The 15,304-nt window shown below is 40.0% G+C and overlaps 1 protein-coding gene across 1 annotated transcript in view; it reads left to right on the top strand.

Annotated features, from left to right (window-relative positions):
• Window positions 1–15,304, top strand: part of neurl1ab (neuralized E3 ubiquitin protein ligase 1Ab) — a 32,001-nt gene that overhangs the window by 2,845 nt on the left and 13,852 nt on the right. The window contains exons 2-3 of the mRNA XM_083923361.1: window positions 2,524–2,765; window positions 4,220–4,541. Of these exons, the coding sequence (XP_083779487.1) occupies window positions 2,524–2,765; window positions 4,220–4,541 (564 nt within the window). The remainder of the gene's footprint in view (window positions 1–2,523; window positions 2,766–4,219; window positions 4,542–15,304) is intronic.

The raw sequence follows: 15,304 nt of genomic DNA, 5'->3' as shown, positions 1-15,304 counted from the left end.
GTTAGATGGTTGTGGAAATACTCCATTCAGTCTGAGCCTTGATGGAGCACAAGACAGTGCTGTTTTGTTTCTCAAAGACATCACGTCTGACATGACATCATGGATGCAATATGGTTGGAGGATTTGTTATGACTTCATTTAAAACCACTGTTGTGCACAGAGAACAATTCAGCATTGTTCTGTAGCGACAAGAGCATGCGAAGAGCTTAACAAATATACTGCTGAGCCCAGAACACTTGGCAGAGCCTCTCCGATTGTGATGTAAAGGGAAAGACTTTGTAGTTTAACCTCGTCAAATCCGAGATTTCAAAGGGGACATATGCTTATTTTCAGCTTCATACTTGTATTTGGGGTTTCTACTAGAACATGTTTACGTGCTTTAATGTTCACATTAAAAAACAAAAACACATTATTTTTCTCATACTGTCTGACGATATTTGTATTTACCCTCTTTCTGAAACGCTCCATTTAACTGCCTGTCTCTTTAAGCCCCCCCTCCATAAAAAGCCCAGGCAGCTCTGATTTGTCAGTGCTTCTGGGTCTTCCACATCTGCACTCTCTTTGTCATTGCAGCCGGGAAATGGCTGTAATGGCACTGTAGCGACACTTTTTTACCTATATATATAGTATACTTTTGACATCACAACCATACACAAGTCCTGATGGCTTGTTTAAAGTCACAGTTTCTGAATATGGGCTGTGTGCATTTCTATGTGGATTGAGAGTTTCACAGTATTTTTTTTATAGTACCTCAACCTGCTTTATAATTAAAAAAAACATGGAAATCTCACTTTTTACAATATAGACCTTTAACATCAAAACTCAATCTAATCTCTATCTCTAACCTGAAATCATAACAATTGTGATTTTATACGAGACCTTGTCTCAGAAGTCACGGATTAGCCATTGCCAATCTTGACAGTGTTGACTGATTTTTCTACAGGGTACATATAAAACCTCTTGACCCTCTAAGGTCACTCAAAGGAAAACAAGAATAGCTGTCTTTCAGCAGTGGCTCATATAGTTTACTTCTCTCACGGACAAACACAAGCAGCTCCTACACAGTCTTCCCAATTTAGGTGTGAAAAGAGCAGTTCACAAGGACGAAGTGTGAATTTGGCCTGAATTATTTATTTGCCTCCAGTCTTGGCACATTAGCTGGATTTGAGGTCTTCAAGACTTTTAAATGTCATTTTAGAGAGGACTAAAGTATTGTCCTACAGAAAATGGTATCAAATCATGCCATGATATCAATCAACTCTGAATAATCCTGCCTTACATTTAATGAGAACTCGATGAGAAAATGCCATAACACCACTGTGACCTTGTGCTTTGAAGGGAACTGAAATGGCGAGAGTTGGGAGAATTTAATAAGAGGGAGGGAGTGTGAAAGCTCATGATGACATTGAGCAAACTCTTTATCAGTCTAAAACCCAAAAAGACAGATGTGATCTGAAGAAAGATGTTTTGCTCTGTGGGGTTATGGTGAGTGGGAGCAGTCATGATTCATGCATGTTCACATGGGAAGAAATTACAAAACTCTGCAGTACATTATGAGTCAGATGTTCTCCTTTGGGTCTGCTCTTATTTTGCTACTTCCTCTGAACGGCAAAACACAATAAATGTCACTTAATCTCATTTAGCAGCAGTGTTTTTCTTTTCTTTTTTGTTATTCTGATATGGCAGGTAGTGTATACTTGCTGCGCAAGTATGCGCTCATTATAACATGAGCCACAACTGGAAATAACATGCTACGGCTAAGCTTCACTATTTTAGGAGTAGCTTTGGATATACTGTATCAGCCAGTTGAACATATAGGAACTTCTGTAAGATCCCAAAGCTTGCTTTGTACTGTGCTAATTCAGCTGTTAGAGAGGATGTTAGAGCAACTTACATGTGAGCTAATCATTTTTTGTTTTCTTTTTTTTCTCCTCCCTATTGATTGTTGTACAAATGTGTTCCACAAACAAGCTCAAACAACAAACTGTGAATAACAGTTCAAAATCTGGGAAGATATGATAGGTGTTACAGGAAATTAGAGCATTTTGTATGAAGGTCTCACAGCTACACTGTCTTCCTTAATTACATAACCAAGGGAGCAATTCCAGCTATATATTTATTCTCCATCCAAGGACATTTTTGTATGTAATTTACCTTGCACTCTTTCATGTCCACATTACAGCGGGTGTGTGGTTGCACAGTGCTACCTTGAGAAGCTGAAAACAGAGAGTATTAGATTATTTTAATGCTTTTATAGCGTAATAGGATGTTACAGGAGCAGGTGAGATATGTGAGAGGAAATTACATGTGACAGCAGTCTGTACATCACAATGTCAGTATGTACATCACAATATCAGTATTGGAAGTGAAGGCTATGGTGGTGCAGACTAATCTTATATTCTAATCTTATCTTAAATGTGGGTATTTTACTGTAAATCGTGCTGAAATAATTCAGTAATGTATTTTTTTTTTCACCCCACCTGCGGACCAAATTTGTTTAACCACTTTTCTTTCTCCACATAGATTCTCTGAACGGGCCTTATCCCGCCACATCTCACCGATGTCACCACAAGCCCAAGCGCTGCCTGCCCATCCAGCCGTGTCGAAGTTTGTCCTCCTTCCCTCTACTCTTCCACCCCAGCACCAAAGGCTCGCAGATCGTCATGGACATGTCCCAGAGGACCGTCAAGAGGCAGGCCAGCTTCTGTAACGCCATCACCTTCAGCAACAGACCTATCGCTGTGTTTGAGCAAGTGCGGCTGAAGGTAAAAATACACAAAAATTGTGTCCCAGTTGAGTATTATAGTGTATTTTCATTCTGACCATGTTTTCAGAATATGAGCTGTAAACGTTGGGAAAATGACAATAGGAAGTTGTTTGAAAGATCCCAGCGTGCTTAGCTTAATAATAAATAGGTTTTTGAGTGGGGCATCGATGTAAACTACGGACATGATTCAAAAAACACAAATGTGGTTTGTACTCATAATAGAAACAAATGGGATAGCTGTGATGACACCTAAAACATAAAAGAACAACTAATAAACTTTTTTTTTTTAAATATCTGGGATCCGTTTTACCACATTTTCAACATTAAAAGCTGTGATTTGCAACATGAGATTGTTCTTTCTTCCTCATTTTGACATTTCACTAATAAAAACAAACATCATTCTTGATACATTAGCCCCCTAAATGAGTCGAAATGTAACTGCAATAAACCATTTGTGACCTCTGTATGAAACAAGCCCAGATCACAACCAACAGTCATCCCGATGGCTTCCATCATTCCCTGTAAGAAATATTACTTAATGAAACCATACACTGCATCAATTTCTTTTATGCTAGACTACTACCAAGATACTGCACTGTCAACATGAATTCTTGCTGTATTTTGTGATATTAGTACAGATGTAAGAGTCGTGAGAAATTAAGACACTAGTATCACACTGTTAAAAGTAAAGTCCTTCCTGTCTCATTCTGTCTTTCATTTCCTGTCAGTATGTTTCTATTTTTCTCCTCCCTCCCTGTCTCTCTGTGTCTTCATCCCCCTTCTTTGCTCTCCTGTTTTGATTTTCTCTCTTTTCTCTCTCTGCTCTTGTGTGGGCCAAAGCAGCAGCAGCTTAGAACAAGTTTCCACTTCACCTATCAGGCCATCTATGTCTCGAAAGTGAGAGAGCAGGGCAAGCATTGCCATGTGAGGAATACTGTTATCTGGCACAGTAAATGCAAAGTAAATAGTGTAGAGGTTCAAAATAAGACAAAAATCGTTTGCAGGTGATAAACATACCAAGGTAACTTGTATTGGTTTGCTATAAACTGATTTTAGCCACGCTAACATCTTGGCGCTATGGATGGCAATGTGGGTATATGTATAATATCTTAATGTGGGTATATGTATAAAATCTGCTATAATCGGCCTCATAAACTAATGACATTGCTATCAGCCTCAGCTGTACTTTGTCTTAGTGCTACTTAGCAAATGTTAGCTAACACGCTAAAATAAGATAATGAACACGGTAATTATTAGTTGCATCTGCTTAACACTTAAGTTAAGCTATTTATACATGTTAAACATCAGCATGTTGGCATTGATATTATAATCATATTAGCATTAAGCTCAAAGGTTGTAGTGCCAAAGTGCAGCCTCACAGAGCCTCTAGCACAGCTGTACTCTAAATCTTAAATTGACTATCTTCATAAATTCAAAATATGTACCTTCCAGATCACTAAAAAGCAGTGCTGCTGGAGCGGTGCTCTGCGTCTTGGTTTTACATCCAAAGACCCATCGAGGATCAACCCAGACACCTTGCCAAAGTATGCCTGCCCCGACCTGGTCTCCCAGAGCGGCTTCTGGGCAAAAGCCCTGCCAGAGGAGCTTTCCAACGAGGGAAACGTCATCTCCTTCTGGGTAGACAAGAAGGGCCGGGTGTTTTACCGCATCAATGACTCCAGTCCAATGCTGTTCTTCAGCGGGGTTCATGTTTCTGAATCTCTGTGGGCTCTCATAGACGTCTACGGCCTCACCAGGGGGGTCCAGCTGCTAGGTGAGTCATGCATACAGCATCTACATCTGCATTTACTTCTGGTGATGGCATTTATACTCCAAAAATAAAAAAAGTGTTAATTTTTGAAAATTATCTTGCTGAACAAAACATGTAAAATCCAATCGAAAAAAAATCCCATTGGCTTTCAGTTGAGGGAACCAGGACGATGCCATTGTTCGTCGATGTCGAAATACGTCATCTCTGCAGCATTCTGTGACAGTCTGTCAGTCGGTTCTCCGAGACCGAAATCTCTCAATGACTTTGAAAATTGGTACAGACGTTCATGATGATGAATCTGACTTTGGGGATCTTCTGAATTACAATTTGGCTCCAACACTTTGTTAAATGACCAGATATCTGCAAAACTATTATAATCCCCATCAGCCTAAGCTCAGCCTTAGCTGGACTTTGTGTTAAATGCTTCAAATGTTAGCATACTAACATGTTAAGCATGCTACGCTAAGTGCAATGGTAAACATGGTAAACATTATATTGCAAAACATCACCACGTTAGCATGCTGACCTTGGCATTGCTGTGCTTAAGTAGCTACAAACCTCACACCCCCTGAGAGTCTTGTTATTATAATGCTCCACCACTGGAAACCATTCTGCATCTGATGTTTTTTTTTCAGTGTGAGTGGTTAAAAGGTGATGTTACAAACAGCTGCTCTACTTTTCCCACACCCACCAAATAGCTCAGTGGAAAAAGATGGTGGGAGATTAGGGAGATTGTATAGTTACTACGGTCGTTAGTATCAAAGAAATTTCCCTAAAGGGGGAATTTCAAAATGTCTGAAATCCTTTCTAACAAGTTCTCCATGCTGTTTAAAGGGTCATTACATCAAAGAAATTAAGAGCAAACAGGTCCTCCACAATCATTAACAGCAGTTTTTCACCGCACTGAATCATCTGAAGAATGTTTGGATTGTAGATTGAGATGCATTTATGAAACACATCATGCATCAAAAACAGCTGTCTCCAATTTTTGAAAACAATACAAAACTATGCGAAATAGATAAATAGGAATCCTTGTGGACGCCTCAGTACTTATTTATAACCATTTCCAAGAATTGCGCTGCCTCACTCCAAAGAATAGAGGCTGTCAGCGCTGTTAATAAAAATAGAAGAGGCTCCCATATTGTGTAGATAGTGCCATTTAACCTCATTTCTCCCGGTGTGGTTGACAGCGAGAAGCATGCTATCTCGTGATGGGCTGTTTGGTATCCAGCGCCAGAGGGCCACTATCTGGAGTTCACTGGCCTTGTGGTGCTGACCAACACACAGCTCTTGTCGAAGAACAAGAGGAGTGTGTTGGTCATCCCAAGAGGACAGACAAAGAGGAGGGATGATGTCAGGTAATGACATGTCGGGGGTGTTTTTTCCAAGACAATCAAACCAGAGGAATGTCTCACTCAGTGGATCCAAGTCTGAATTCTACCCTAACCCCTAACACAGATTCATATGTTTAATTGAGAGGCCTGTTTATGGTACTGTATCGTAACAGAATTTTTCCAGTTATGAAGATTTCCCGCAATGTAAGGTTGTAGTTCATGTAATTTGTGCTTGTGAATGAGGCCAGCAGCCCTTAATCCTACTGTTTCTGATCTGGTTTTCCCACATCGATCACCTTTATCTTCACATTGATGGCTTAAACCAAAAATCCTCGGCTCTCAGTCAACTGAAGGATCACTTGGCTATCAGCTTTCTATATCCCGAGAGCGTCACTGCTGGAGAGCATGGTATATCTCAAAGGCCCAGTATTGTCTCGGCAGTTGGCTGCAGTTCAGCAAACACTTAGTCTCTGAAATATGGGCGGGCACATCAAAGTCTGGTGTCGTGAACTGGCACATACACGTACTTTCCTTCAGAAGAGTGGTGCATTTTGATTCTTAATGATGCTTTCCTTCTGATCTGAAATTAACGAGTTGATACAATTGAGCCAAATTTCACCTGTTGTGGGAGTGCTATCACACAATCTGTCCAGGTGGGAGTTACTGTACAAATGTGCCACAGTTGTTTTCTTCTACAGGAGACAAATGGAGCGTGGAGTTGTGAATAAGCTCTGTGAAGTGTAGAAAATGGCTTGGTTAGGAGACCTCGATTTGGCTTTTGAGATAAATGAGCATGACCGTAAAAATATAAGAGGAAATAAGTTGTGATAGACCTGTTGACTTAAGTGGTTTGGATTACTGTGTCAGTGAGAAAATGTGTTTTAAGAGCTTTAGGTTTACTAAAAGGGCTCTCCACCAATTGTACACATGGGGATCAGTTTACGTGTCACTAAGAGTACTACTCAGTCTGTGAGATGGTTGTATCACGTCTTCTGTGCTTCTGAAGGGAGCTTTTTAAAAGAGTACTCCACCGATAAAACATTACCATTTCACCCAATAACACTGATGGACAGAAAAAATAAACTATATAATTTTTATTCCGCACATTTTATTCCTATTCATTATCCACAATGCAACTTGACCGCCAGCTGTTTCGTCAGGTGTGTTATCCTATTAGCAGCTAATGTTGGCTCAAGCTGCAACTTTCAAGGAGGCTCAAGCTGTCTGGTTAACTCCACACACTTAGATTATTATTTTTTTCATTTCCACACTTGTAGTCCTTAGACACAAACGATGCTGAGAGGCAATTCATCAGATTTTGTGTAGCTCCTTCTGCAGCCACAAAAGGCTTTTGCAACTTTTTTCTACCACATATGTTTATGTGTAACAACGGTTGAGCTGCCCTTTAAAGTCTGAGAAGATAACCTTGATGATGTCATCAGGGTTATCTCGCCCTGGGATTTCAATGTCTGCATTAAAGCCTGCGTTACAAACAAGATACATTGGGTTTAACAGACATGCATTTATCTAGAGTTTGACCCATACAAGGGACTAAAGTAAAGACAAAATTCAAAATATCATTAAGCTTGCTAGTTATAATCATTTTTAATGTGTTTCTTGTGAGCCCCGACTTCATGAAAGAGCTAGTCGCCATAATCAACTTTGAGTTTATGATGAGAAAATAAATATATACGAGTTGTGAAAACAGATCTCCACTTCCCCAAAACGTTAATCCATTGTTTCTCTACACTGAATTATTCTTGTGTTGTGACCTCATTCCCCAGCTGACATCAGCTGTCAGCTCAGACCAATCAGCCTTCACTCTCACTTATTTTAAGACCCATTTAGTGAGCATAACTGTATCTGATCACATCCTTTCTGTGAATAGCTTCCTTGCCTTTGATATTTCATGGATTCAGTTGGATTCAGTCAACAGCCTTTTCCGCAAGTGTCAGACTTTTTTTGTGAGCTGCCACCTGAGTATAAACATCTACTGAAGACAGTGTTACAAGCACAACGCTTCATTGCTATTCTGATCAAATCTATTGGTGGTTTTGAGTATTTCACGTAAGCTAAAGGTTTCTGTGATCGTTCCTGGGGTGAATATTTATGTAAAACCTGAGCCTCTAAAATTCACTCTGAACTCATAATAAGGTTTCAGTCATGCCTTTCTAAACAATATATTTTTCAGTCAGTACCAACGGCCTACTATGAAAGTGATCTATATCAGCAGGCCTGCAGTCCGAAGATAGTTGTTTTTAGCCTATGGAAAATCTGAATCAAACACAGTTGTGTCTGTTTGATCCTTTACAACCTTACATACTGTATTAAGGAATTCATTAAAGCCGCTATCTTTCACTGCCTTTTCACTCCTCTCCATGCAGCCTCCTGCCTAACAGATTTCCTGCCATCAGGCCTTATTCTGATGTTTAAGGATCTTTTCAAGAGCGGTGTTGTTTCCTCTCTAAGCTTTTATCAAGGGAGTGCAGTTCAGTATCTAGCCACCCATGCAAGGAGTCAAAGGTGATCCTGAGATCAGTGAGACAGCTTGAAAGCTGAGATGGTGTTGCGTAAGAGAGGAAGCTAAATTAATCTGCTGAAATCAAACTGAGCCTCAGGGGTTGTCCAGACCAACAATGCTGCCCATGCAATTTAAGAAAGATCTGTTACATCACCACACTTGTCCTACTCACGCAGCTATCAATGAAGACTAAAGTACCGTGCTTGGGTTTTGTACAGAATGGCCTGTACTACGCTGAGACACATTAGCCCTTAGAGGGACTAACAAAAAAATTCCTCAAGTGTATAATATGTTTCAAGAAACATAACTGTTTTTTAAAGCACAATTTGTCAGCTGTTTTTTCACGTCTCTATTAGCTATATTTCTGCAAGCAGTATTATAAGAAACCCTGCTCGAAACAAAATCACTATTTCCAAACAGATATATTTTAAAATGTAAAGTTTGAAACATAAGGGCTTTTTTGTTGTTGTAGTCAACTTTTCAGCATTTGAGTTTTATCTGTTTTATTTGTTGTAGACGCTCAAGAAATCAGGTCACAAGTAACTTGCAAGTGTTTTCTGTTTCTTTCACCTGAAGTGAGACACATATGGGAAAGCTGTACGTTTTCTGCAGTCAAAAAAGTAACGGCGCTCCTCTCACACATGTAAGGCTGCAGTCTTAACAGAATGTGTTTGTTTATGGGACGACTCCCGAGGGACCACACAGCATCCACCGTTTTGTACAGGTATGATGGATTCCTTCCAAGTTAGATAAGCGGAGCGAGTCAAAGGCATCTTTTGATGGATGCAAGATGCTCTACTGGGGGTTTGTTTACTAGAGGTAGATGAGTCACTTAATCACTGACAGACTGGTAGTGATCCATGACACCGGCATCAGCTAACATCATCTGCAACCTGTCTCTCTAGTCATTAGAGAAGAATCCAAAATGGCTTCCAGACTGTCAAGAGGCTGCATACATCTCAGGTGATTAAGGGGACGGTGTTGACATCAATCATGTCTGTACATGGCTTTGCTATTCATTCGACCTGTGGAGCATCATAGTGGGGAAAACCTTGTGCTGTATGCTTCTCATGCCTACCAAAATCCCGAGAGGCATTAGTAATGTTGCCACCTCGGGGGACAGAAGGAGCACTTCAGAAAGAAGGGCCTGTTTTTTCTCGTTTGTTTTTTTAAACAATTTTTTTGGCCTATATCAACTAAAACAGGATGGATTCACTGTGAAATTTGCACAGCCATTCATGGTAAACAGAGGATTAATCTGCATGGCTTAGGTGGTTCCCTGTATTTTCCTCTGGCTCTACCAGCAGGTCAGATTTTTCACTTACCTGTAAAATATCTCAACATCTACTAGATAGATGTTGTAGAGACATTCATGGTTCCCAGATAATGACTTTGGTGATCTCACCCTAACCCCTTTTCTACAGTGTTTTTTGTGAAATGTCTTGAGAAATATTGGGTGGATTGCAAAAAAATGTCTGGGGTAGGCCTATTGGGTGTGGTAACCTAACAGCGGTGTGTGTGTTTGTGTTTGAGTGTGCACGTGCACGTGAGCTGGAGAGAGAGATGAGATATTTGTGTGTCGGCAATACATTCGCAATTTACCATGAATAAGTTTAATATTCAAACAATTCAAAGTGGTGCAAAAAAATCTACTTGACACACTTGACATACTTATTTACTCAAACAGGTTCAAAAGGCAAATAGATTTATTTAGAAAAGGAATTAGAGATGGATATTATCAGGAAGAGTGCGCGTCACTCTCGTCCTATTTATCATAACAACAAGCAACGTACAAAACGCGACTGACACATTTCCTCAAACAGAACTATAAAGAGGTAAGTGACTTTATTTTAACATTCATGAAAAACTAAACCCAGAGGCATTCACGGGGACAGCTAACATTAAGCATTCTCTTCCTGTTTTTCGTAACTACGGCAACTGCCCAAGGTGAAGGGGCATTAACAACAGGCTGCCCACCCTCTTTTGTGGTCCATGTAGTTTTAATTGGATATATAGGATGTGCTCTGCTGCGAGCTTGCCTTGACAGCCATGTCGCTTTGCGGACACACTTGACACTATGTATCTTGACCATCAGGCCTAGTCCACACATACACAGGTATCTTTGAAAACAGGAGTATAAAGCACTGTTAAATAGAAATCTCTGTCCAAATGAAAACGCGAAAACACAATTGAAGTGCTGTCAAGTGCATGCAAAACAACATAACCCTAACCCTAAAGCTATGACAAACACTCTGTAGCGCATTAGGATGCCAGTGTTTCTCAATATAGTGGAAGAGTGACATAACATTTATGTGTAGACAAGTAAAAAGTCCTGTTAGGAAACTTGCATGAAATGTCACCTCATTTGTGACACCTTACAAAGAGATGACAGCAAACACGCTGATGTTACAAGCCAATAACTGGGTTCTGTCTACATAAAAAAACAACACTAGAAAGAGTTTCTGAAAGATCTTCACCCTGCAAAGTGTTTTCCAAAAGATTCATTTTCCAGTGATCGCATTGGACGAAAGGCCAAAACGCATACAAAACTTCTGCACATCTGCACGTACTTCACCGTTTTGTCTGAAACAGTTAGTACTTAGAGATCACTGCACCTCTGACTCATACCTGTTTGTCAACAGATAAAGAGATGACGTGTAAATGCTGAAAAGCTCTGTGCTGCACAAACATGTTAGGTTGTCTGAACCTGATTGTGCTGCACTTTCCTTTCTTTGTGTCTATTTTGGTCTGTGTTCTCTGATTGTGCGTAACGCTCACACTCACTTGCTACAGATCTCACTTATTGTTTCACTTGTCAACACAGATTATGTGGAGTTTTGATTTGTGGATGAAATGGTTTTAAATTTAGAGAGGTCAGATAGGTGCAACCTGACATGGCCAGAAAAACAGCATAGGGTCAGCCTGGTAACAATGCGTGTTAAAATGGCTCAAAATGACCAGGTGAAGAACAAAATGTGGGCATTAAAACCTCAGATATAAGTAACACCTAAATTCAGTAACTGTATCTTAAATCATGTTCATTACACCCTAAATAGTGTGGAGCTAAACTCTTTTGCTAATTTTGATGGATGAAGATACACAATAAGCCTGAAGGGTCCGATTACCCCGGAGTAATGCAAATAGATGTTGTACTAATACGTTCGATTTCTGGCCTGCTGCTTACAGCCAAATCCTCCAACAACAATGAACTCAACTCAAAATTCAGCATGGTAATAACAATTTGCAAAGTCATCTGTCAAAAGTCAGTTTCCAGCCAAAAACAAACAGCAGACAGCAAGGGGGAAAGGCACAGAGATGCTAAATGTCTCTTTACTATAAACATTTAGTAATGTCCGTAAGCTGAATTATTTTGGCAGAATTAGACCAAAATCATGAATCATACTCCATCCTGTCTTGCTCTGTCTTTATGTTGATCACACCAATAAATCATTTAAACCTGATTACAGTCGCATTAAGATTTTGCAAGACTATGGACCCTGTCCCAAGTTCTCCTCTTTTGGAAATTACTGAAGCATGCAACTTAAGTTCAGGTCAAGAGAACTAGTTTGGCCCATGTTGATACCTTTTTTGGGTAAAAATTGGGTGGAAGGGTGGAAACGACTGTGGTCCAAGGCTAACCTTGGACATTTCTAAGTAGGTACATCGTCCCTTTTAGCTTTTCCGCCATGTTTGAGGCTGAAGTTTTAACTATGCCCGACATTCAGCCTATCATAAGTCCCCAGTACCTTCCGAAGGGCAGCATTAACATAGCTGTATGTGATAAATCTATCCATCTTTTTTGAGTGTCTTCCTCTACAATGCAGTACTTTCACTGCAATGTTTTAATTACAAACTGTGAAGTTGTCTAATTTGTAATTGCTGGTAGTAGTGATTGACATCTGCAGCTGCACACTTGGCACTATATCCTGATAATAGAGACATGTAATTATAGGCCATGAGTCACCTTTTTTGTATACCAACTGCCAAAACAATGGGATTAGAGTGTAGTATTTATACACACTGTTGAATCGGGATGCAGATAACCTAGATAACCTAAAGGCACTCCAGCGTAGTCCTTTGTTTATTAAATTTCTTTCTAGACTAGTTTACTGTGATACAAAGATGCAACAAGAACACATATTTTAATGTATAAAGATAGACACATTATGGAGGTAAAGACGTATGGTGTAAGGACAAGATACAACGGATTGAATAATTATTTTACTTTTTTAAGGCCCTAAGTGGTTTAGCACCTTTATACCTCTCTGGTTGCTTATCTGAGTATGTTCCAAACCAGCCCCTCAGTACATCTGGATCTAGCTTGCAATATGTACCAAAAAATTCTGGGCAAAGTTAGTTTAAGCAGCCGTCTTTTGTTATGTGCCAGTGGTTTGGATCAAACTCACTCATCACTTACTCAATTAGACAAGCAACTTCTGTTAATAGGTTTAAGAAACAGCTCATTTATGTGTTATTTCTTTGAGATTTCTTACACTTGTTTTATGGCTGTTTATACTTTAAAAATGTCCATCAACAAACTGTGTTCAATAGCAGTACTATCCTACTGTTATCGTTTTTATTATTTATTTCATTTTACTATTGTATTGTTTTGTTGTGTCCTGCTTTTAATACTAGTATTATTGATATGTTGATTTTGTAAAGCACTTTGAGCTGCATTTTATGTTATGAAAGGTGCTATATAAATAAAGTTTATTATAAGAAGAAGAAGAAGTATTCACAATAACTGATATCAGCAGTTCACATTGCCCAAGATAATAAGCCATCTTAATGTGCAGTACAATTGCTGTAATCAGCAAGAGAAAAACGTTGGATGAAGGCAACCATGGTAACGGTGTCTCTGAGGCTGATGTGACTCAACAACAGACCAAAGAATAATTAAGACACAGACTCAGTTAAATATTGTATGGAGAATTGTCTTAGCCGTGGATTTTTTTAGCATGTAAGCACACGTAAAGTTTCTGGTCTTGGGGCAGATCATGCTGAGTTGTGATTGGGTGAGTGCTGAGCGGTGCTGTATAACCATGGTTGATCTTAGCAAACCAAAACAAAGAGCTGATAAACGCTCCAAGCCTCCGTAGAGCTCAGAGGAACTGCAGAGCGTGATGAAAAGTAGATTATAGCCGCTCTTGGTATGACTCACTTCGGTCCCTCCTCTTGGTCTTAATGTTATAACTGGAACAAAAACTAACCAGCCTCCTTATTCCCATTACAAATGTCATAATAGATTTTTTTTTTTGTATTTTCCCTTTATTCTTCCCCTGGACCATTATTACAACTGAAGAAAAGTCATTCTGTCAAACAGTTGGTTACAATCGAATGAGAGGCCTGGTATAAACTAAAATGTCCTTTGACCTAACATCTGCCAGCATGTACACATCAGGATTAGGGTCTATGTATTTATGTGAGCTGTACTTCAAGTGATGTCAGTGCTCGGAATTGATTTGATTTGCTGAACCAAAATAAATGCCGCAGGACAGGCTATTGTGCCTCAGCTGGGATTTAATCGACCCAGATGGAATCGAACGGATTCGCGGAGAAATCAAAATAGAGATCGTAATGGAGCTTGTCAGTTTTGGATCCTGGGAGTGGGGTTGTACAGGACGAAGCCTTCGGAGAGGAGGTTAATCACTTTCAGATGACCGGAGTCCCAGTGAAGACTTGAATGTGTACTTAGTATTCTGTGTGCATTTAGTGTGCAAATATATCCAACTGCGCAGCTCTCATAGAGGTTGTTTTGACCAAAACAATGAGATCAATGTATAACTGGAGAAATATGTTTTAGATCAGTTTGACAACTCCCCATTCAATGGCAACTCTTAACACTTTGAAGTTACTCAAGACAAGCAGCTATTGGTTAAAAATAAAAAGCAGAGCTGTGAGAATGTGCATGGTGTTTTATGCATGTAGAAGCACTGTGCCCTTGTGACATCCCTGGAGGTGCGTTTTCGCTGCTGGCATTTGTCACCTCTCTTTCCACGATCACGCTCCAGAACTCAGAAACATCTGGTACTAAATCAGACACTCTACCTGATCCCTCAAAATTGCCACACACGTGGCTCCTATTGCACATGGCATCTCAGATACTCGAACTGTTGGGCTTCTCCCTGTGTATCAATATCGTAGCACTCTCTAGCCTTTTAGCCCCTGCTGCTTCACACATATGTCATTATCTTGATTGGGATACCACTCCTTAAAAGTTCATCAATCCAGATTTCCCCTCAGAGCACACACACTCTTTCTTTTTTTTCTTTGATAAGTGGAAGCCTTTCCCTCTCCTTTTTGGGACAGACACACAACACCCCCTCACACACCCCAGCAGCCTCCCTTCTCATGACAGATGACTTCACTCACTCACTCTAGACAGAACCCTGGATAGTCCCCTTAGGCATGCGTACTTGGGGCAAATCCCCAAACACACACACATGCACGCACACAATTGGTGCAGCTGACCTTGTATAGAGGTTGCAGCTTCACTAAAGCCCCCAAAAGCCCCCTAATCCCGTTCCACCGGGCCAAGGAATCAACTGAACCCTCCCTCGTCTATTCAGTACCATGCCATTGTCTGAGAGCTGTTCAAGACTAAAAAAGGCATACATGAAAACTAAATTGAATGTTTTAGATCCAAGAACTGTACTTATAATACATGCAGGCTTCTCTAAAATTAATTTCAAGATGAGGCGGAGCCAGGGTGTTGGTGTTCTTGAATGGCTTTTTAACCGCAATACGTCATTCTGGCATGTGTTACCAATGAAACTGTGTGGCAGTTATTCAGTTATATCCTGAACATCCTTGTTTACCAACATAACATTCAATTTCGAGGAACTGGCTTTTCCGGATTACGTTAAAAGTTTCTGTCTCTGAAGGTTGCAACTTGTTTGAATAGGAGGGAT

Source organism: Echiichthys vipera, assembly GCF_963691815.1.
Source record: "Echiichthys vipera genome assembly, chromosome: 11".
Classification (NCBI taxonomy): domain Eukaryota; kingdom Metazoa; phylum Chordata; class Actinopteri; order Perciformes; family Trachinidae; genus Echiichthys; species Echiichthys vipera.
The sequence above is the reverse complement of the archived record's forward strand: the minus strand, read 5'-3'. Positions and strand labels throughout refer to the sequence as shown.